Raw genomic sequence first — 23,420 nt, forward strand, 5'->3', positions numbered from 1 at the left:
TAAATATCTATGAAAAATGATGTGCAGAAAAGAAAGATTAAAGCAGCCAAAGAATAGAATATTGCGACGAGGAGCCGAATGAACTGAGACCTTATAATTGCTTTGACTGCAGCGCAATTTCAATCCATTAGGCCTCCACTAATGGATTACAGGGAACTGAAAGATCCATTTCCCAACTAGAAACTACACATGCTGGTCCCTCATCAGCATTCCATGGCCCATCCACTCACCATTTATTTAATAAAAGGGCCAAGACTACTAAAAGTGTGAGACGTAAACATATTTGGGACAGGGCTATTTGCAGTGCTGTTTGACTAAGTTGTGCTTTAATATCAGTAAGTAGCCTGGTCCAGGCTGTTCAGGTCCAACTCTTACCTCAAAAGTGTTCTTAGTCATGCCTGAGAGGCCATAGTAGGATGTTCCCGTGGCGATGGAACACACACACATCTCCCCGATCTCATCAGTTCTGCATAACTGTGGGACCCCTTCTGGTCTCACTACACACATGAGAGCTGTGAACACAGAGAGAGAAAATGAGAAGGAGAGAGGGCGAAACGGGGGGGCGAGTAAAAGTTTATGAGTATACAGTGGTTAAAGAGTTTAAAGAGAAAGAGAGAGCGAGAGACAGAGAAAGAGGCCCCTTGGTCCTCTCAAGTCAACCAGACCTCATCACAGCACAGATTGGAAGTTCATGACTTCATCCAATCAGTGGCCCACTCCTAAACCCTAGCCCTACTCTCTAGACACTAGTCTAGATCTGAAAGAGTCGGAGAGATTGCTTTCCAATATTCTTAGATGACGTCTATGTTTTGAAGATCAGGCGTGTAGGAGTATGCAATCAGCTGTGAAACACATGCACTGGACCTCAGTACCCGCACTGTCTCCTATGACACTGAGCCAGAGCCCCGCTCTCCATACTCCCCTCCATACCTCTCACTGCTTCTCTACCCCCTTCAGTCAGTCGGTCGGTCGAGTACTCACTCATGTGATGAGAAAATACGATTTAGCTATAATACTCTTACTGTTTTCTATACATGTGTTCATTGAGGTCTGAGGCACCTCCGATTTTTCACAGGATATAAGAAAATATTATTATCTTGTGATGCTTGTTGAATGAAGACTGTTGTTCTTCTGTGTCTCAGAATATGAAAATGTAATTGAAGCAATCCCTCTATCTGAATTGGCCATAATCCAAATAACATGCATGTGTCTGTTGGCATCAAGGCATCTGTGCACACTGTGTAGCTCTCCCTCCTATTCCTGACCAAACTTGAAGGCTTAATGTTTGACCTTTAGCTTAGAGGGATAGCGCAGTCCTGGGAACGTGGGGGGTTTCTGGCGCCCTCTTACCTCCTGGCATGACTGTGCCCACATCCTGCACTGTCAGAACGGAAAGCTTCTCCTCCGAGTCGACCCTGATGACCCCGTGACTCAGACCCTGCATGGACAGCACTCCTCTTCCTGGGGGCTGGTTACTGTCATCTGTCGGCCTATGAACAAGCCCCGGAGATAACACCCACCAATAGGATGCCAGTCATTAGTCATTAACCAATTGGAGGCTGGTGCAGGAGCGGAAAACACCCACAGGGTGATATAGAGCTGTAAAACATTAGGATGGAAGCGTTATGGGACTAGGTTCGTGCTAGTGTTTGTGCGTGTGTGGGCAAAGGGAGAAGACGGGTCATAGAATTTATTGGCAGGCCTGTTTATTCGATTTGTGAGTTTTGAAACTGCCTTGCTCTAAAAGTGATGTAATTGGCACATAATGGCGATGGCAAAGTGCCATATATTAGCGAATATGTGTGGTGCACACACTGTAAACATTTTATAGCATCGTAATCAAGGGCAGGGAGCAAAATCTCAAATGACAGAATAGAAGTGAATTAACGCTGCCGTCGTTGGTGTGTAGCAGCTATTTGATGTGGACATACAATATGAACCAGATGGGACGTAAAGATTCCAACCCAGACAGTAAACTCCAGAGTTCCTTCGGTGTAACTTTCAACCTACGTTAATATAGTTCCAACCACATGTGGATTATAGTTGTGCGTATGTACATGTGTGCACTGTACGCGCTAAGTGAAATGCCCCACAGGTTGTATGGTGTTTCTGTATGCGCATATGCCTATATCTGAGCGCGTTTGTGTGTGCATGGGCAAGCGTGTGAGCGTGTGTGTGTGCATGGGCAAGCGTGTGAGCGTGTGTGTGTGCGCATCCTCACGTGTGTGTGTACCTCCTGATGGCCACAGTAAGAGCCTCTGGAGAGCTGGCACAGGGACAGATGACCTCTGGCTTCAGGCCCTTGCTCTGGAAGACGTTGAGGAAGGCGTCGCACGACGAGATCGACCCTGATGGGGAGAGAACGTCTCATCATCTCACTGGCTGCGTGCGGCACCGACGCAAAGAACCTCGTCCGACATTCACCTTTTTCTCTGTGAGTCACACTGAGTCAGTGTTCACGAGTGAATAGAACCCAACAGACAACAACCACTTCCTTATGACTCATCACATTGTTGTTTTGGATTATTCAATGCCCTTAGATGGTTTTGAGTTAGAGGGTCTACTGTCAGAGTTTGTCATATCGATGCTGCGCGCTCTTAATTGGATCTGTTCAGATGATTTGTTGGCCAGCCAATACTTAAGCTCTGCAGGCTTGTCAGGCGGGGACGAGCAGACACACGATATACAATCAACGGCTTTATTTATCATGGATTCTCTTAGTGAAGCTCATTCTCTCAGGGGAGTTGAAGAACAACCGGTGCTGTTTTATTAGCTTGACGGTATACTAGCGATGCAGAGAGGTAGTGTTGGAATGGACTGCGGTAGTGTCGAGGCTGTGTGCGTTCTTACAGGGATTGGAGCCATCGGCCACCACCAGCATGCGCAGGGAGCACAGGTTGATGTCCCTCTGGTCTCTGTGAGCCACCAAGGCCCAGTGCATGTCTCTGGACTTGACACACGCCACCTTGGCTGAGGGACAGACAACATACACACACACACACACACACCGTTACTCAGCGCAGACACACAAGCCACACACACAATGTTTGCATTTTAATATGTCATCGGCTGTCATGACACGCAGATGCAGCTCAACACTGCATATGGCAACATTGGTCCAAATATAATACATGAGTTACGCAACATGACAAGTGTACATTTAATACTTTTAAACGGACGTTTAGTGCTCTGAAACACATTTGAAAGCAAATTTGATCGGAAGCACTTTTCGACTTGGGCTTCTGTCGGGCGATTCTTGACTCTGTACCTTTGTACTGGCACACTTTCTGGATCCAGGAGAGCGGGTTGACCTTCATCAGGGAGTACGGTATGCTGATGACATGCATCATGTTCATCACACTCTGCAGGTGGAGACAGAACAGCTTAGCAGAGGGCTGTGCCCCAGCACTCACACCCAACACTGACCCAACACTGATGCAGTGAAGGGACATCAAACTCGACATGATAGATCACGTCATCATCATTTACACATTTAGCAGACGTTTTGATCCAAAGCAACATTCAGCGGGGGATATGAACCTCTTGGCCTGGAGTCTAACGCCCTGCTACTGAGCTATACCCATACCCATCTACCTGATATACACATCCTGTGTAAAGTAAACATGCGTGTTTTCTAGTGTCAGTCAGGGATGCTTTAGGGAGTATTCTGCCAATTGGCCCACTTTGACCAAGATAAAGAACACAATAGCATGTTAGGTTACTACATGAGATGCTTTAGGTTGGATAGCAGGACAGTGTACTGTGGACTCCAGGAACCAGGAGATGTGTTGCTCTCACCGTCAGAATGCCGTGCCACAAACCCACGTCCTTCTTGAAGTCTAATACATTCACTATGGTCTCAGCTGTAGACAAAGAGAGATAGACGGTCAAAAGTGAGACCCAGAGAGGGAGACAGAGAGACAGATGAAAGGGCGACACAACAAATGAACCATGCTGGTACGTAGCCATGTGAAACAACGCTGTTCTTAGTGCCAGTATGCAGTAGGTTTTCTTCTGGCCTACCTTCAGTATATCCACAGGACTGGGTGAGGGCCTGACAGTGTGTGAGCAGGGCTATCCTCATCACTGTGACTCCCAGTACACTGCCGTCCTTGCACGTCTTATACTGCAGGGAGACATGTTCCAGCAACAGGTTAGGTCGCCAGGGTCAAGAGATTATGTTCAGTTCGCATTTCTTGTGAAAAAAAAAACCCCACACATGTTAGTGTTGATTGAACAAAGCTGTGTAAAACTCCTGGTCCAGCGCACGTCAGTCTCCCTCTGGTATCTTTCACACTTCCAGTGGTTTTTCAGAATAAAAGCCCAAAGACTGTCTGGACTCACTGTCCAGTCTGATACACAACCACAACAAAATCAATGTCAGACTAAGACCCAACATGAAATCAACACAGGTCATTCTTACGACTGGCACCCACAGTGGTTCACTAAGATGAATCATTACATAAATATTACATCTCCTTTGGTCTTAATGGAGAAAGAAGGAGCATCAGCACTCCAGATGGATTCTAACATTGATTTCTGTCTGCTGCCAGAAATATAGGGACACAGGGAGAGATATCCTATGTTAGTTGGTCATTAGAAAGTCATTTAATAGATGTTTTATAGTCTATGTGTCTTAGAGGATCTAATGGACTAACTACATCTGTCCATACCTATTCAGTCACCAGTGGGTGTAGTGAAGTAGTCGGCATCATTTTTCATTCGGATAAGACAATAGAGCTAACACCCTAAACGTTTCAATAACAATTCCTTTTTTGCTTTCCTAGATTTCCTTCAGGAGAATTTCAGGACACAATTCACTTTGCAAAAAGAAGGAATAGAAGGAGCAGAACAGGAGAGATTTGTGTTTGAGCAATCTGTTCCTGCAGTCAAAGAAAGGTCTGCAGCGTTTTGTTCTACGCCATTCCCCTCCACCCTCCATCCTCTTAATCACTTCACATCAAGCGCACAACCTCAGGTTCAATTACAGCTTGACATGCAAAGGGACACAAAGATGAATTAAACAAATCGTATCCAGACCACCGCATTGACCTGTCTGCGGCAACGGAAAAAAAGAAAGCATGTTCAATTACAGGGGCACAATGGTCATCAGAACCCATGGCCATGACACACAATAGCGACCAGGACAATGCAGTGTGCATACAGACGTGCCTGCAGGAAGACAGCACACACACAACTGTTTAAAGTGCATGGGTGAGTCTGTAATACGCCTACTCAGACTGATGGGCTGACGGCTGACATCTTCTTGATACATAAATCATCTGGATCAATAGAAGGAGACATCCATCTATCACTGCTGTCCAGAAATGCTGTGAAACTCTGAAGAGGCTGAGGAGACTGTCCCTGGAAAAACGCCCTGAACTGTACCAGCGACCGCATCCTTTGAAACGTTTTAAAATGCACTCATGTTTAAATGTCATGTGATTAGACTTGTCGACGTTGACCTGGCCAAGCAAGAAACACAATGCAAAAAAGGTGTATTGTCTGAGTGTCGGCACAAGGTGATGCAATGCACACACTGTTCACCCGTCATGCTGGAGAGACGTGATGTTACCTCGATATAAGCTGTGTCGTTGTTTGCATCTTTGATATGAGGAAACCAGTCTCTGGGAGGCTTGGATAAGTGTTTGGACTCTGTTACAAACCACAGCAGCTTTGGCCAGCCTAGACAGACAGAAAAACAACAGTTTGTCCAAGTGGATGATATGAACCAAAGAACCACAGGAAAGAATGCCAGAACAGGGCATGCAAGAGTGCCCAAACTAACAATCAAAGTGATTACTTGACAGTTTTGCCAACATTGTTTATGTCAATTTTTTCTACTGTTTTTGAGGTAAATACTATTTTTATTTATTTATTTTATTTAGTCATTTAGCAGACGCTCTTATCCAGAGCGACTTACAGTAAGTACAGGGACATTCCCCCCGAGGCAAGTAGGGTGAAGTGCCTTGCCCAAGGACACAACATCATTTGGCATGGCAGGGAATCGATCCGGCGACCTTCTGATTACTAGCCTGACTCCCTCACCAGTCAGCCATCTGACTCCGTCAGCCATGCTATCCTCAAGTTAATGTCCCAACTATGACTCGTCATGCAGTAGCTTTGCTCCTAACGGACAGAAAGACGTGCAACAGGAGAGGAGACTACTGCAGCAGCTGAATGTTGAAAGCTATTGAATGGGAGGCGATTAAGCTTGGAAGATCAATGAGATGAGCACTCCCCTCTAATGAGTGTTCCTCTAACACACACACACACACAAACACACACACACAAAATAACACTCTGCTAAAAGAATAGCCAGCAAATAACTGGCGTGCTGCTATTTATATGACCATCACCATAGACCATGATGCATAGGCATAATCAGAGGGCTGTCTCTCTCTTCTCTCTGTCCCTGCTCATTCCCTATCAGTTTACACTGTGCAATATCTCTCCTTTTCCTTTTCCTTGCTCTATCCTTCACCCCACCCCCACCCCCTCTTTGGGCCATACTGATCCCACACATCCTCTACAATCTGTCAGACTCTCCTACTGAAGCCAACCTCCTCTCCTATTCAATCCCCTTCCTTTGCCCAGCCTTCCATTCCAATAAGGCTTCCCATCTCCTCTGCTGACAGAAAAGGGGCAAATCCCCAAAGGCTAGCCGAAGCTAAAAACCTGGTCTATATCACTGCTGCTATACGAGTATATTCGGGAAATAGAGTTCATCTGCAGAGATAAATGCTGCTGTTGCTACTTTCCATTTAAAGCAGATTTCTCATTACATTAGCGCTTGATGTGTTGGCAAATCTCCCCATTCTCTTATGTATTAAAGACCTGTGAGGGTTTAAGGTTGCAAAATGGAAAAAAAAGGTTGATGATTTGGGTGCTCTGGTGAGTCCAGCACTGCTGGTGTGAGTTGAGGGACGTCCATGTCGAGTGTTTAGCTTCAGACATGCAACTGGGTCACACCAGCCTGAGATGCATAACGTGAGTCACGCATCGTCAGCACGCGGCGTAGGTCACCCAGGTGCGAAGGACACGGAGGCTGACCTTTGAACTGGGGGATCTCCCCGGTGGGGCCTTTAGGGAGGCCTTTGTGACAGGCGTCACTGGTCAACGCCACAGTAACACCACAGCTGCCCAGCAGGAAGCCAATCTGCTGACTTCCTGCATCCTGGAGAGGAGGAGAAGAAGAAAAAGACATGTATCTGTGCACAACATCACGTACAGTTCTATAAACAGACAGGGTTCGGGGTTGCTTTGACACACAACACAGATCAAGTCAACTGCAATCCGTCAATGGATTTTTCTAAAGTTTCCATTCCTGATTCGATTACTGTCAAAGAAAATGCCTCATGTCCCATTAAAACAGCATGTTACAATATATGCAATGTGCTCTGTGCTCATTGAAGCCATGCATCATCATTATGTAAAATACGCAAAACGTTTATCACCATGAGAGGCGTGCTAAAACCCTCCATCTTAGATGGGATGTTTTATGACCTCTAAGTGTGCATGCTTAGTTTAGGAAACATTATTCACTGATCTATTACCCCACTGTGGATATAAACGTGGACCCCTGCATCTCACACACAGACACTCACACACTAAGGAGGCCGCGTACTGTAGAGTACACACACACGCACGCACACATCCCTCTCCTCCCCAACCAGGAAGCGGAGCGTCTGGCTCCCCTCCCCTCCCCGTGTGTGGAACGTGGTGAGACAGCGTGTGGGAGGACTACGCCCACACAGTCTGACATGGAGTAGTATTACTAAGAGAAGCAAGCCCTGCAAGCCCACGGGTCTGACATCACAGCCTCTCCCTCTCCAGCCACAGTAGGGGCTTTCCTACCACTTACATCCATGCTCTCTAGCTCTCAGCGGAAATAATACTAGAGCTAGGATGGAGGGAGACTGATGAGGAGATGGGGGGGGGGGCGTGGATGAGAGGGGGAGGGAAAGGGATGGAAAGGGTTTGAAAGAGAGAGAGAGAGGTGATTGTACACCCCTATGGGGAGGTGACAGTTGATGGTGGGGAGAGAAGGCTACTGTTGATGTGTCACTATGGGAACTCCTTGACAGTCTGAATGGCTGAATCACACACACACACCACTGACAGATAGACAGTCTCCCTGGGTGAAATCACAAACGCAGCAGCAACTTTGGGTTGGCGTGTCCTGTCCTAGGAACGGAGCGTTTGCAGTGTGAGCGAGACATCAAGATGTCCGTCGATGGAGGAGGGAGAGACAACAACAGGGGGAGTGGGAGTCAGTAACGGAGTGAGAGGGAGAGGGGAAAGAGAGAGAGCGAGAGAGAGTGAGAGTCAGTAACGGAGTGAGAGGGAGAGGGGAAAGAGAGAGAGCGAGAGAGAGCGAGTGAGAACAGGCGGAGACAACTTCAAAGTCCTCTCTCTAACAATGCCTATAAGATCCAGATGTATGTGAGTCAAAGCCCGGCCTTATATCTCAACCAAGCTGCCTCTGAGGTATGACAGTATGACAGCTGGCTCCACGCTGACCCCACAAAGCCTACCCCCCCCCCCCCTCCCTTTACAGAAGCAGTCTTTAGTCGGTCCTCCTCTGTGAGTAAAAACCCAGGCTGTATCAAAGTCAGGACACTGACGCACTCACTTGTTGAAGTGTTAAAAGTTATGTGGATCTTTGGGCTGCAGGTAGACTTTGATTGTGTCCACTCTTTGAAGCACATTTTAAAATCCCCCTTGCCTGCTCTGCCCACTGTTTGCCACAGGCATCCAGTTCTGATGTGCACAGCTGCAGGAGATATCTGTGTGTGTGTGTGTGTGTGTGTGTCTGTCTTTTGTCATCCTCTTTATCCTTATGGGCTTAGATTAATGCTTTTTTTTTTTTACTTGTGTGTACGTGTTTCTCTTTCGCTAACACAGTTCTTCTTTGTGTTAGCAGCTAGCATATCACACACCAGTGCACCGTTGTTATCTAGATGTCCTCCGCTAGCTCCCCATCCTCCATGACTTTGGGCTTTGATCTGCTGGTCCACTGAGCTGCTCCTTGATTGGGCCTGGCTCAACCATGGACGTGAGTCCTCTGCCTGGTGGAACTTCAATTCCCAAAAAGCCTCACATCATTCCCAAACTGACTCAAGTATGTTGGCAAGTCCTCCAACTAAAGTTAAACTTTAAAATACAGTACCTAGTAAAAAGAGTTGCAAAGGGGTGCACAAACTCAGAGTGTTTTCTTGTTATTTGCTAATTAAAAGACAATCATTGTTTCATTTCTCAATTTCTTGTGCCTGCCATTTAATCACAAGATCCCAGAGATTACCGTGGAAAATACAATAGCAGTAGATAACTGTAGATGTTACCTTTCTGGTGAGCGGCACTTCGATTGGCACAGGGACAACTTCGGCCAGGAGACAGCCGTAGAAGGCAACCATGAAGGCAGCTGGGTCGTTATTGGGAAAGACCAAGGCCACCTGGGGAAAACAGGATCAGAAACACAGAACAGGAACTATTATATGTTAACATATAAACAGTCTACAATACATGACACCCCCTACACACAAGTAAGTAAATGCCAGCAGGAATATAATTGGCTACAAGTTTTGTAGAGCTAAAGTGTTGTCAGAAACATGTCCCTAGAATTACACAAGGGTCCATAATAATGTCGGGAGGGAATGAACCGGCAAAGGTAATCTTTTTAATTCGGTAGCTGCTTTTGGTGCTAAAATGAAGCCCAAAAAGAAAGAAAAAACAGTATTTTTTTTTTTTTTTTACAAAAAATAGCAAATAATTCAGCAAGATAAATGTTATGTTGTGAGCTAGTGAATCAGCCCTTTGAAATAGAGAGGGCTCTATTCATCCAGTGAAAGATGATTATTGATGTCTTAACACTACCCTGCAGATGGGTTTAGGACTTCAACACTGGAGTCAGAAAATGAGTTTGTCTACATAAAGGTCTGAGAGCTCCCGTGAGCCCTTATCAGTGCTGTGGGTTGGGACCCTTCGCTGAACATCTGGCCTAACTCTACTGCTCTCTCCCTCATACTCACACACACTCACACTCACACTCTCTCTCTCTCTCTCTATCTCTCTCTCCCCTCTTCCTTTTGGCATCACTTTCCAACCCTCTTTCACTCTCCCTCAGAAAATCCACACTTTCTCTCCCTCTCACTTGCTCGCTCACTTGTTACCTTGCTCTCATTCTCTCTCCCTTCCTTCCTCAGATAACAGCTGATGGTATCTTCCCCAGACAGTTTCAACTGCCTAATGCAGCCTGCCAGCCAGCCTCAACCCCAGCCTCGGCCCCAGCCTCAGCCCCAGCCTCAGCCCTAGCCCCAGCCTCGGCCGAACAGATAGTCGTATCTCAACAACAGAAGCTTCAACTGAGGGATTAAGATCAGAATATCACAACACTTTCACAAAGGAGCACGTCAGTCTCGTTGTCTATGTTGGTTCAACATATTGACTGAAACTGGAGTGAATGGATCTACTTTGACTGGATCCTGGCATCATGTGGATACTGTTATCTTGTACTGAAACATGTTGGATCAAATGTGGCCCCGGTTTCATGCAGGGAGTGATAACAGGGAAACGTAGTTTTAAGTGCTTTTAATAGCTCCCATATTGGACTACAATGTCTGGAGGTGAACCTAAGTGCACCTGGCTGAATGTAACACGGTATCCTATTAGATCAGTTGGCTAACGTAGACTTAACAAGGGATCTGGTTTCTGTACAGTAGAGAGGCTAATGTTCAATAATGGTGCTGTAAACCACTGTGGGTGGCTCAGAGTCTGAGGAGGGTACACAGAATGTCAGGGCTGTGGGTTTGATTCCCACTGGAACCATGTTCACCAAGAGTCTGGAGGACTTCTGTTTGATATACGCTATACAATACCATGATGTAACAGTCACTGTCATTGTAATATGGAACAGTTCCGAAGATTAAGAACGTGAAGAACGTGGATTCGAGTTTCAGGAGTTTCATGGATGAAATGGCCAACGTGGTGTTGTTCTTGAATACTTTCTTAACCTGCAGTCTTTGCTGTTGGTTATTTGCAGCACCTCCAGCACTTTACTGTATCTGGGAACTAATTAGTCTTTCATCAATGTCACACTGCTAAATCCCTTTTCACTTAAAAAACGAATTTCTCTGCACTGTGACTGTGAAGTTTAAGGGAGTAAAAAGGTCCTTTTAAATAAAATCTCTTATGTGGATTATTATTGCCTCATGAAGTCCATGCATAAGAGTCTACTTAAAGCTACTTTCTAATTTACAGTGAGGAAAAATAATCTGTACATTAATTAAAACGCTCGTCGAGGAGTAAATATTGGCAGAGCGCCAGCCCTTTGAGGTAATTTCCTCCACTAGGGCAAAGGGGAATAAACCTACTGAGATGAAAAGAGGGGGAAAAGATTATTCCCCAAACGAGGAAGTGAAGGAGACTGAAGTCCGTGAGTAACTGCACATTCAGTATCCGATGGCAGAGAAGAGTGGTTCGATACTCACTGTCATGTTTCTTCATGACAGCCCACTTTTAGCGACTCAAAGCACGCGGAGGGGTTGTGAAAATGGATACTGTAGCATTAGGTAACAATTAATCTGACAAGACGTACATTCTTGTGTTGCACTGTACATGAGTTAGAGCTCTGTAAAGACCCTCAATGTATGTGGTCAAAGGTTGATAAGGTTGTTACCCAGTTTTCAGACTTACTATATGATAATACACTGCAACTCACACTAATTACTGTGACAGTCATGTTGGATTGTATATTTGCACGCGGACAAAACCACAAAATCCCAGGAGGCATATTGGGCTGAGTACAGAGAGGATAAGGCCTGGTTCTAACTGAGGTCCTTGGGTGGACAGGATGCTACAGTACTGCTAACTTGTAATACAAACCTGGTTCAATTATTTAATTCCTTTGTCCCTCTTTCCTTCCCTTTGTCATTCAGTCACTCTCTATATCGCTTTATTCCATCATCCATCTCTCCTTCATCCATCTCTCCTTCATCCATCCCTCCTTCATATATCTCTCCTTCATCCACTCCTCACCTTTCCCTGATCACTCACTCCTCCCTTTTACTCCTTTTAACATTACATACATATAGTATACCCCCCCCCCCCTCTGCATTACCCTCCCTCTTTATTTCATACATTTGATCCATCCTGCATCCTCCTCCATCATCTCCCTCCATTAATACCCCACTTACCCTGTCTCCAGGTCTGAGCATAGGCTCCTGCTTGGAGCCCAGTTTGTGGAGGATGTTGTAGGCCACCTTCATGCTCCTGGACCACAGTTTACCTGAAGGACACAAACCAGAAGCTTGCGTTACCACACTTGAGAAGAAGCAAACATGGCTGCCTGCTTACATTTGATGCAGTCTTTGTCACTGCAAACAGACACTGTCGCCTGATTCTTCTACCAGAGTATGTACTTGTGCACTTTAGAACCTAGTGAGATAGATTCTGGAGTCTCCTCTGGCTGAAAATGCTACATTTTTTAATCCATAAGGAGGAGAGCACAAATGCATACTTAGATAGAGGAGAAATGGGAAACAAGTTTGATGAAAGAGAAGACCACACATCAAAGAGTAGTACAGGAAGTAATAAGGATAACATTCTAGACCGCTGGAGTGGGTGTACAGTGTTTTGAAAAAGTATACTATTACATAGTTGGTAATAATCTTTCCTTGTATTTCCAGTGTCATTGGACAGCAATTTGGACCTTTATTTTGAACTCCGCGCTACCTTTCTCCACCGAGAGACCTTTTTCTAATTCCAGTCCTATTCCAAACAGACTAAATAATCTTAGTGTAGGGGGGAGTATCATATGAAATATTAATTTCCAATGAAGAGAGCAGAGACATCTTGCAGATCCCAAAAATATCTGCAGGCACAATGTTATGTTCTGCTGTTTGAGCCATCCCAGTTCATGAACAAAGAACAAGGTTCTCAAGGTGAGCTGTTAACATTCATGAAAACTGAAACCTCTCCATCTATTTAGCTGTTATAATACAGAGGGACTCAAAGGCAAAATTATGGTACTGTAAGGTATTTCTGTACAGTGATTACACATTCTGATGATTTTGACTGAAAAGGAGGTTAGACTGATCCTGCTGAACCGTGGCATGTACAGCGTGCTGCTGTTTAACCAGCACCATGGAGAAAGCATACTGTTCCAGGGAAGCTGACTCTATTCCCTTTGTGATAGCTTAGTATCTGTACAACAGAAACACACAACATCATCATGACCTTGATCGTTAGATGAGGGTTAGGGTTGGGAGCTGAGGCTTAGCTAATGAGCTCACATGAGTCACTGCAGCTAATATTAGACTGATGTGGATAATATCACACAGATACTGTACAATGTTCCAAGATCACGTAAGTAACTTTGATTGATCTCATAACACAGCAAATCCTAATAACGAACGCAATTAAGGGTTGGGTTCAGCGGTAAATGAGAAATGCCTGCATTGGCTGTGAAGATACTGTATCTATCCATCTCGCGTTGACACACATCATCAGATAAAATGATTCTAATTGGTATTGTGATGTGCTCAATATTGAATATTAATATTGAATATTGAATTTGATGCCCCTAGATGACTTAACCTTAATGAAATGTGTGTGCTCAAATCTGTTTCTGTCATGTTGAAAAGTGTTGCCAAAATCAGTGGTCAAACAATAACACTCTGATTTACTTTACGACACTGAGAAAACATGAAAAAAAGAAATCCTATCTATATTTTAGAGCTTTCACAGTTGAGTTTAATTTGATGTTGCAAACAAAACAACTTTGTCTTTGTCAAGCAACATCAAAGGAGACACCAGAGGAATGAAAGGAGAGAGCGAAGGAGAAGGTGGAGAGGAAGGAGGGCGACGTAAAGACAGGGAACATCCCGTTTCAAATAAAGATTCATCACTGCACACAGGCGTTGTTCACTCATAAACACACACTCACACACACTCCACACACACTCCACAAACACACCACACACACCACACACACCACACACACACGTCTCACCCTTTCTCTTCCCTGTACTTCTCTCTCTCTCTGCTGACGTTCCTGTGTGCAGACTGCCAACATTTCACAGTCTGGTGAGCCCCCATATCATCACATCAGCCTCCTCAGTTTACAAATCAATATGTTCACACACACACACACACGTGTGCGACACACACACACACGCATGTACCCTTCTCTTGGTGTGAACGTTCATTTGAACTGATGTATAGCTCTGGTCTGTAGGAGGCACAGATAATATATTACTGTCTAGTTATACTGTGTGTATGACTTGGTTACAATGTGCATGTGTGTGTTTATGCAAGGTGTGTGTGTGCACGTGTAACAACATACGTCTGTGTGAATTTGTGTGTCTAAAATGTGCAATTTCATTCCCCCAGCTACAAAGAGGATCTCCAGTTCCAAATTAATCAGCTTCACTGATGCAGAGCCTTTCTCTCTGAGTCATTCTGCACCCCTATGGACCTGAAAACATCTTGAGGTGGGACTTGGGAGAGAAATAACTTAACCGTGAGCAAGCACAAGTCTGAAGCTATTTTGAAATAATGCCATTGAAACTCCCCGAGTGTATCACTTCTAGTCAACCAATGGGAGCAAACTGGGTTTTCTGTTTCAGATTTCAACAGATAACATTACACTTCACTGCAAGACCTCAAATAGGCAGAATACACTCCATTTTGACAAGTTCTCACAAGTCCTCTACATTTAAACAATAAATCACTCCATTGAAAAGTAAAAAAGTACTGATACAATTTCTTACATGGATAGAAAAAACAACATATGTTATTTTTTGTACAATTTTTTTACTATTTAAATCAGTTCAGTACACTATATACTATACTGCAACAATACAGCTTATTAAAACAAGTTGTGACACTCAAAATATAACTTTTTGGCTGCTTTTACATGAATGATGAGCAGCAAGGTTTCTTTGGGTGATTGGGTGACTCCTTGCATTGTTTGTAAAGAGGTATTATTTCAAAGAACAACACTGAGTGGCTACCAGCAGGTGACCGAAGAATCAGAACTCTGCTGCTGCACTACAACAGCTAAACAGCGGTACCTTACCTCTAGTCTAACAATCACATCCACTCTAAACAGCGCTACCTTACCTCTAGTCTAACAGTCACATCCACTCTAAACATGTAGCCAGTCCACTAGATGGAGGATGGCACAACAGCAGAGCCGACAGCAGAGGGCCTGTCTCCCCCTTACCGTAGGTGAGGATGTAGAGAGGCTTTCCATTGGTGTCCATAGTGGTGAGACAGGGGGCTTTGGGAGAGATGGTGCCCCACCTCTGCAGGGCGGCCTCTAGCGAGGGGGGCCAGTTGGTGACCACCCCCAACTGCTCCCCCCTCATGGAGATCATCTGAGCCCCCTCTGGCTTGGGCAGGTTGGGGTCTGGTTGCTGGACTGTGGAGAGGACACAGCAGCCATCACACTCATGGTTCAGCTGGTGGGTCAGGGGTGAGGTGGAGGGGATTGGGTTTGACACCAGGAGGGCTCATTCTATTCCCCAGGATCAAGGTGCATTATTGAGCAAGGCATTAGCTACGTTTGATTTTAGGTATGGTACTTCATGTATGACATTGTGTCACCGTGGGGAGGATGTTCAGCATGTTGTCGTTGTATAAGATTAGATTTATGTCATAGTTATAATAGCTCATTGTTAGAAAAAGCGCATCGGAGGAAAAGATAGATGTGCGGCTCCTACCCTCTAAAAGTTCTTCAAAGTCATCAACGAAGAATTCCCTTAAAGGAGGCCGTTTGGGTCTCTTCAGGGTGTTTACTAGCTGCTGAATCTTGGCGGATACTCTGCTACTGACTGGGACACCTGTACACACACACACAAACACAGGCACAAACGCACACTTAAAAAGACAACTTCATGGATATCTACATCACAAACACTGCTATCCTAATGGGAATGGCAAGACCACTTTTCTGCTGCTTTGCCACTTAGACAGAGACCAGACAAGCACACTTCACTGGGCAATATGCAAAGTACACCCGCTGAGAGAGCAGAGTGGCCCCTGTCTCAAATCCCTGCTTTTGTTCCAGCTGCACATGTTCTCGTTAGTGGAGAAAGTCAGTAGGAAATACACAACGGTCTCTCAACGTGTCACTTTGCGAGGCGAGGAGGATCGGCAAAGTGTTTTTTATCGGGGTCTTTGTTCTAAAGAGTGTTTTTATGTGATTGAGTATGCTTGTTTTTGCTTGTCTGCACCACTGGACCTTACGCATTGTCTAATATGTCATCACAAGCATCAACCCCACACGGACGAACATCCAAACCCAAACAGCTATGGGTGAAAGAATATGTCTAGAATGAATCTTGCTATGCCATGAGATTAAATAACACCGCAAGCAACCTGCACCAAATACAAAACATACATAGTAAACCTTGCCTGATAAGTCTCCAACTTGATCTATCAAGCTGATTTTGTGGTGCGTGTTTGAAAAATGTATTCCTCAATGGTATAGATTGAAGCATGCAATGAACACTTTCATCTGCTCGACAATGTTTTTCTCATGGAGAGCAATCAAACAGCAGTGAAACATCCAACATTTAAATTGGTGTTCTCCAATATTTCAGTTCTGTTCACACATAGGATATCACAAACATAAGGAGTCACAAAAAAAGGGTTCATGTCAGTGATGCAATCTTTACGTGCCGCTCCCCAAAGCCTTTGTCTCCCTTCTGATGAGTCACAGCTTTCAGAAGCGCCGGGGAACAGAACTTTACATGAAGAGAAACTCGGCGAGAAAAAGAGGCTGAATATATCCTTTCCTATTAAAAGTCCTTCCTGTCACTGAATCACAGGTACAGTCATGCACCGCTAAAATCCAATTATTAATTCAGCACGAAGAGAAGTTCCATTCACAAGATGTGGGATTCATAACATATAGGACTTATCTTTTTCTTCTTTTTTTTTTACACACAAATAGACAGACACACGCATCCACTCACACACACTTCCACACCTCCACTCACCGTCTCCAGTCTCCATGAGCTCTGCGTTGCCATACTTAGGCACGGGGCGGTTGGGGACCGTGTTGGAGGAAACCTGGGGTCTCTCCATCAGGATGGAGTCTGTGGTGTTGGTGTAGCCGGTCACATCTGGGGGGGCAGAGTGGTTCTCTGGGATGTGAGAGGCAAGGTGGAGGGAATAGCCTAGTTAGTTACCCCCCCTGTCCTGCTAACCCTACGGTCACCACACGAAGGACAGGCGGCAGAAAGGAAGCCCACAGCCAAGCCAACAAGCAAGCAGGTCAAAGAACGGAGGGGTGGGGTAAGGGGAGGTTGCAAGAACGGGTGTGTGTTGAGAAGGGGTGTGTGTGAGATGTGTGTGAAATTGAAAATGAGTGCATACCGTTGGTGTGTGTGTGCGTATGGGTTCGGGGGGATGAGTCAGGGATAAAAAAAAAGGAGAGGTACAAGCTGTTTTTAAGAGGGATGCGTGCAAATCATTTTCACCCAAGGCAAGAGAAACAAGAGAAACATGAATGCTATTTCAAAGTTGACATGAAGGACTGTTTACAATAACATGATTATTAATATTTGAGTAGGTTCTTCAAAGACTATTTATATGAGAGAATATCAGATAGTGTCATTCAAGAGTTATTTGTGTCTTCTATAAAAAATATTTTTGGGAAAACAGATTTTTGGTTCCTGGAGATACATCATGTAACTCTTCTGTGGAGAAAAAAAGCTCCAAGCCAGCAAAAGGTCCCAAAGGACCATGTCTATGTGTGTTAAACATTGAAACATGAACTACCCAAAATCACACCAATGTCAAGCATGTAGAGAGCACTGTGAGGAACGCTCAGACACAAGTTGTCCATGTGCACAGCTGCCAGTCAAAAGGAGGCTCGTTCCAAGGCCTCACTGCCACTCAAAAAGTAATTTGGTCCACCAGTAGCAGATTTGATGCCCTTCACAGTACTCAGTTATGAAGTTCCGCCTCCTCAATCCCCAGTCCGTAATTCCACACCCACACATGATTCAACATGGCATAATTGATGCAATGCTTCCGCCGCTTTAAAAAGGCTTCCCACATGTGACAGCTTTCCCTCACTGTGAAGGAGATATTTTGTCAGAGACACCCACACCGTTTTCCTGATGTTTTCATGTGCCAGATGTATTTGCAAAATCCAATTAAGCTGTAAAATCAACTGTTTCTTCTCTTCTTGTGGGTCTCATCAAAAGGCTGTTGTTTTTTTACCCTCCGTGGTTAGCTTCGACTTCCTGTGAATTGTTGGTGCGTGAAATCCGACACAGGGAATCTCAAGGAGGCACTTCACATTCCGCTGCGTGTCTCAGTCTCAACTTGAGCGGCTTCGACACCTACCACGCTGCACCTTTAAACCCTTGAAAGTGCTTGAATTCAATGTCGAAAATCTCCACCAAGAATCCGTCCTCTCCAGACACGCCACCTGCCATGCCATCCAGACTACACCATCCGGTGTTGACGCTGATCAAGAAAAAGGTGATGGGTAGAGTGGGAATGAGATGCACCCCTAAAACCTTGAGAAAACTCCAACGCAGTAATGAGATGCAGCCCTAAAACCTCCCACTTAGCTTCCCATTGAAGACACTGGCTGATTAAAGTACCACAAACTCATTGGATCAAACAGCATAGCACCACATAACACAGACAAGCTGCATGTCGGACTGATGTTATACGGAATAACCTTATGGCTCTCTCACACTACCACACTGCTTATATAACTGCATAAAATGGCATGCCAGACAGAGATCTTTAATACCTTCATATCTAAGATGGGCAGAGGGACAGACTAGTCACTGCTCTAACATGACTGCCTTAGCCTTGCAACCAAACTAAATGCTTTATCCAGATGTGGCCTGCATATGAATATTCTTTTGCCAGTCGCACGAGATGTTAATTACATTCAGTATACTGTATAAGGAGAACGTACTTATGTATGTAACATCTTTTGCTTGGCCCGACGCAGACTTAAACACCTTCGACCCTTATCAAGCAGCCCACGGGATTGGTCGGCCTCGGTCTAAAAGAAAAAGACAACCTGACCTGTGGTATCATTTGTACTTCACAGCTACAATACGACCCCCTACTGTCCTGGAATACTGATGGGCTGGGATGTGTGATCCCAGAGCACAAGGGCAAAAGCTGGTTTCAGAATTAATGCATGTCCATCCTGAACCTGGACTATGAAGACTATTCTATAACTGTGTAGGCCATTAACCTAAAACCTTGTCACTGTTCTTCTCGTACTTTCTCAGTCTTTAAGGAATGCGAATTCCGGTAACATCTGCAGTATGATGGCAACTACTGCAGTTAAATCCCACTGAGCTATCGTATAGACTCAACCTGATTGCTGTACATCACGCTTGGGAAGACATCCAGAATGGTGTTAGTGGAGCCAGTCGCTTTATATGACATTGATGAATGGTTGATTAACGGTCTGTAATGAACCTTTTGTTGTCTTGAATGCACCTTTCCCTCCCCCCCAGGGCCTTGTTTAATGCTTGGAAACCATTAGACACACAAGAACGGAGCTCTAGATAATCAACCTGACTCTGAAACACAGTGTGAGTTTTGAATAAGACCTGCGCATACATTGCAGTATTTCTTCCTCTGCTGGATCGGTACTCTCTGAAAAGGCCCGCAAAGAAGTTTGTGAAGAAGGCTATAGAATCGTCCAGAAATTAGTTTATTCATAACAGAACCCATCACTGGACAGTTTAAAGAAGAAGTTCTTCAAGTCACAATATTCATTCTGCCATCATAAGAATGCTGTATGGACCATGGAAGAAAAGCTGCAGTCAATGCGAACGATGGTAGGAGCTGCAATGGTGAGGTCTCTAGAAGCTGACGTACCACGCATTCCACTCAGCCATCTGCTCTTTTTCAAACATGAAAAGCGTTTTGGAACATAAGACCGTCTTCAAGCCGGGGCAAATAAATGAACACATTTTTGGATCAATAAATCACGTTTCAGAGCGTGACCATGACAGGAAGATGATAAGGGCACACAGAGGGCTATCTAGCCCCCCAGAATGGATCTGCTCACATCCTGGAACAGCATTATGGGTGCTCTGCTTCTCTATTCACACGCACGAAAGCACAGCAGCGAGACGCACTCTGATAAACCCATGCAACCACAGCAATCATCAGCCGATGCTATCCGAAGGTTAGCATCCCATTGCTTTAGATGTTTACCATTCAGCGGAGCGAGGCGGGGGAAACCGCCCTCAACGCACACTCACACAGCACATGGAGGTGCGGGGAACAGGGCAGACATGCCAAAAGGGGTGCACACACTACACTGCATGACCTCCTGCACTGAGACAATGAGATACTGACCATCCGACGCAGCGCGCTGCCAGCCGTGCTCCGCTCCAAACTCACAGGAGCGCCGCGGCCCTCCTGAGCTGCCATTCTCTACCCTGGGCCCTGGCTTAGCTCTCCTCTTCAGAGAGAGGTGAGCAATGGGGCCTGCATGAGGAGGAAGACCAGAGCGTTTTCAAAATCACCCTGGTCACAACTGGAAGCCACCACACCATGCCTGAACCATAGCACCATAGCCGAATGTAGATAGAGCCCTGTGGCACACACCTCGGTCAAATAGTATTTTACAATCTTCATGCTTGATTGAGTTTGCAACGGCGAGGAGTCACCGATGGCATGGCGAAATCCTGCCCCCGGCAGTTTAGTCAATCAAATGCTTGAAGTGTTTGAAAATGTTTCAAATACTATTTGAGCCTGCTTTGCTGGGTCTTGCAAAAAAAGAGATGTGTGTGGAGGGTGGGAGGGGGGTGGGGGTGGTGGATGAGGGACAGGATAAGCAGAGGGAGGGTAAAGGAACTTATCTCCACAGGCAGGGTTGAGGGGGAGGAGGATGGAGGTTGGAATGAGGGGGAGATAGAAAAATGCTTTTCCTTACGCTTGTTTTGAGGCCTGCTCACACACACAAACATTGGGGAACAGGTTTGTTTTGGCATGAAATGGGCACAAGGGAGAAACCGATGTGTAACCTTGACATACACACACGCACACCCAACACACATGGACACAAACACACACCTTCAAAAAAGAAAGGATATCCTTTTAAGACTGAAAGGTCGACCACTCAAATACCACAGCCAGTCCAGTAGTATTAGAGAGTCACACACACACCGTGCCAAATATTCTGTGGCTGATGACAACAAGCACTCTGCATGTGTTCGCTATGCTACAGCATGTTTGAATCGATTCATCTGTCATGGGTACACCTTGCAACATCAAAGGAGCGGTGTTTTACCTGCATGTACCTGGAGGGAAAACAGATGAACTGGAACAATAACAACACTTTGTTGTCAGACATATACAGGAACTTGCACAAAAAAAGCTATTGTTAACTGTTGCATGTTACTTTGTAAACCATAGGGATTGGTTTCCTGGAGTTAGACCGATCCTAATTCTTTATTAGAGATCCTACCTTGAAAGTTTAAACTTCTCCTTCCTGACCTTAAATCCACCATAAGTGAGATAAAGTGTGAGTATCCTTGTCTAACTATTCCAAATTTAAATAACTAACAAAACTGTAGGGGTTAGCAGTTGTCCTTACTCAAGTATGGGGGAGGTTGGGTTTTCCAGGTGTGACTAGATGACAACATTGTTCGTGTTTTGGTAACACAACCTTCAACTGCCCCTTCACCACACCGTGCCTTCCTATACTTTTGTGAAAAGTTAACACTTAAAACAACTGAATTACGGAGCAATTACTATACGATTACTTTACTATAGGATTTGCTATGTAGTTACATGCATGTTAATGTCACCTTCATGTGAAGCCAACATTAAGTATTTTGTCAAACGTTGCTGCTTTCTATGATGACAAATGAAATGACAGCAAATGGCCAGTCCCTCTCCCCAGCTTAGCCTACCGGAATGAGAGTCAGTGGGACCAGTCCAATAAAACACCTCCACACCTCAGTAACCAAGCAGCTGGCAGCTCGCTCACTACACCTGGTAGGGCTTCTGTGCCTGTCTGGGAGAGTGTGGATGTATGTGTGTGTTTAGGAATCCATGCATTGCCATCTTGGGCCGGTTTCAAACTGTGTCAGCATGAAAAACCACTGAAGCAGTGCTTCTCCTTATAACAGTGAGCCAAACACCGTGTTATTTGTGAAAACGGCATTAAAAAATCCTTTGTTTCAACTCAATCGAAAACTGCGAAGATCCTAAACTATTGTGATCTGGAACATGTTGGCAAGCGGGAGCTGGTACTTGAGAGGTTTTGGAGAACACAAGTCAGGCAGGATGTGTTTCTTTGATATGACAGCAAGCATGCGCTCGGGCTGCATGCCTCGGGGGAAGTGACTCCAGTGATGGGGAGGAAGAGAGGGGGTGAGGGGGATCAAAAGCAGGACACTAAACACAGATCTGATGTAAACGCAAACACTTAGACACGCCTGCGCACATACACCACAAACAGGCACACGCCATGTTACACTTTAAATACCACCCCCACTCTACCTCAACAAAACACCATCCTACCCACACTCCTCACTTATCCCCCACAATCCCTCCCATCCCCCCCACACATACCCACCCACCCCTACCTCCACCCCCAGCTCACACACACACACAGACCCCAACAGCTCCCCAACAGCAGCAGGGCACGGTGTGCTTGTCGTCTGTCCTACCTGACTTGGAGAGGTGCGCGTGGGCCATGACGTCGGCCAGCCGGCTGGCAGCCCCGCTGCCCCCGCTGTGTGTGGAGGAGGAGGAGGTGGTGGAGGAGGTGGTGGAGCCGTGGATGGCCCGGCTGATCCAGTGCTCCATGTTGATGCTGCCCTCCTGGCTGGAGGTGGGGGTGCCGTTGCCCGGGCCAGAGCCCTCGCCCTCGGAGCCCGACGACATGTCTGTGTAGGGGGAGGAGACAGTGATGTGGGGGGGAGAGAGGAGGTGGGGGAGGAGGTTGAGGTAGGGGGGGGGGGGTACAGCGAGGAAGGGAAGGGGGAGGGGGGAAAGAGAGAGAAAGCCTGGTCAGAGAAAGAGGTCCTCTCTCAATGCATAAAGCCTCCCTCTCTCTGTCTCTCTCTGTCTTTCTCTCTCTTTCTCTCTCTCTGTCTCTCTGTCTCTCTCTGTCTCTCTCTCTCTGTCTTTCTCTCTCCCTGTCTCACACACACACATAGCTGCCCAATCCTGCCAGCAACAGACATTTGCACAACAAATACAGACTATGAGGCCGGTGTACCCTGAGGGGATGTTGTTGACACCCTTCTCACCACCTCAGATCTCTACCTCCTCCATCCCCTTCTCCTCCCTCCATCATTCACTCCTGCTCGCTCATCCTCCTCAGTCCTACCAGATCCGCTCCGACCTCTCCCTTCCTCCGCCCTGCGCCCTCCCCTCCCTTTGTCCGGCTTCCTTTACCT

The 23,420-nt window shown here is 45.8% G+C and overlaps 1 protein-coding gene across 1 annotated transcript in view; it reads right to left on the reverse strand.

Annotated features, from left to right (window-relative positions):
• The window catches only part of LOC146271515 (disco-interacting protein 2 homolog C-like), a 108,469-nt gene that overhangs the window by 18,949 nt on the left and 66,100 nt on the right, over positions 1 to 23,420 (reverse strand). Inside the window, exons 5-19 of the mRNA XM_084707240.1 lie at positions 22,686 to 22,904; positions 17,007 to 17,153; positions 15,726 to 15,845; positions 15,227 to 15,424; positions 12,195 to 12,286; positions 9,345 to 9,455; positions 7,054 to 7,177; positions 5,576 to 5,685; positions 4,024 to 4,126; positions 3,799 to 3,863; positions 3,269 to 3,362; positions 2,851 to 2,970; positions 2,234 to 2,348; positions 1,351 to 1,490; positions 376 to 512 (exon numbers count right to left, since the gene is read on the reverse strand). Coding sequence (XP_084563366.1) covers positions 376 to 512; positions 1,351 to 1,490; positions 2,234 to 2,348; positions 2,851 to 2,970; positions 3,269 to 3,362; positions 3,799 to 3,863; positions 4,024 to 4,126; positions 5,576 to 5,685; positions 7,054 to 7,177; positions 9,345 to 9,455; positions 12,195 to 12,286; positions 15,227 to 15,424; positions 15,726 to 15,845; positions 17,007 to 17,153; positions 22,686 to 22,904 — 1,895 coding nt within the window. The remainder of the gene's footprint in view (positions 1 to 375; positions 513 to 1,350; positions 1,491 to 2,233; positions 2,349 to 2,850; positions 2,971 to 3,268; positions 3,363 to 3,798; positions 3,864 to 4,023; positions 4,127 to 5,575; positions 5,686 to 7,053; positions 7,178 to 9,344; positions 9,456 to 12,194; positions 12,287 to 15,226; positions 15,425 to 15,725; positions 15,846 to 17,006; positions 17,154 to 22,685; positions 22,905 to 23,420) is intronic.

This window comes from Hypomesus nipponensis, chromosome 10 (assembly GCF_054491055.1).
Source record: "Hypomesus nipponensis isolate SF chromosome 10, ASM5449105v1, whole genome shotgun sequence".
In the NCBI taxonomy this organism is placed as follows: domain Eukaryota; kingdom Metazoa; phylum Chordata; class Actinopteri; order Osmeriformes; family Osmeridae; genus Hypomesus; species Hypomesus nipponensis.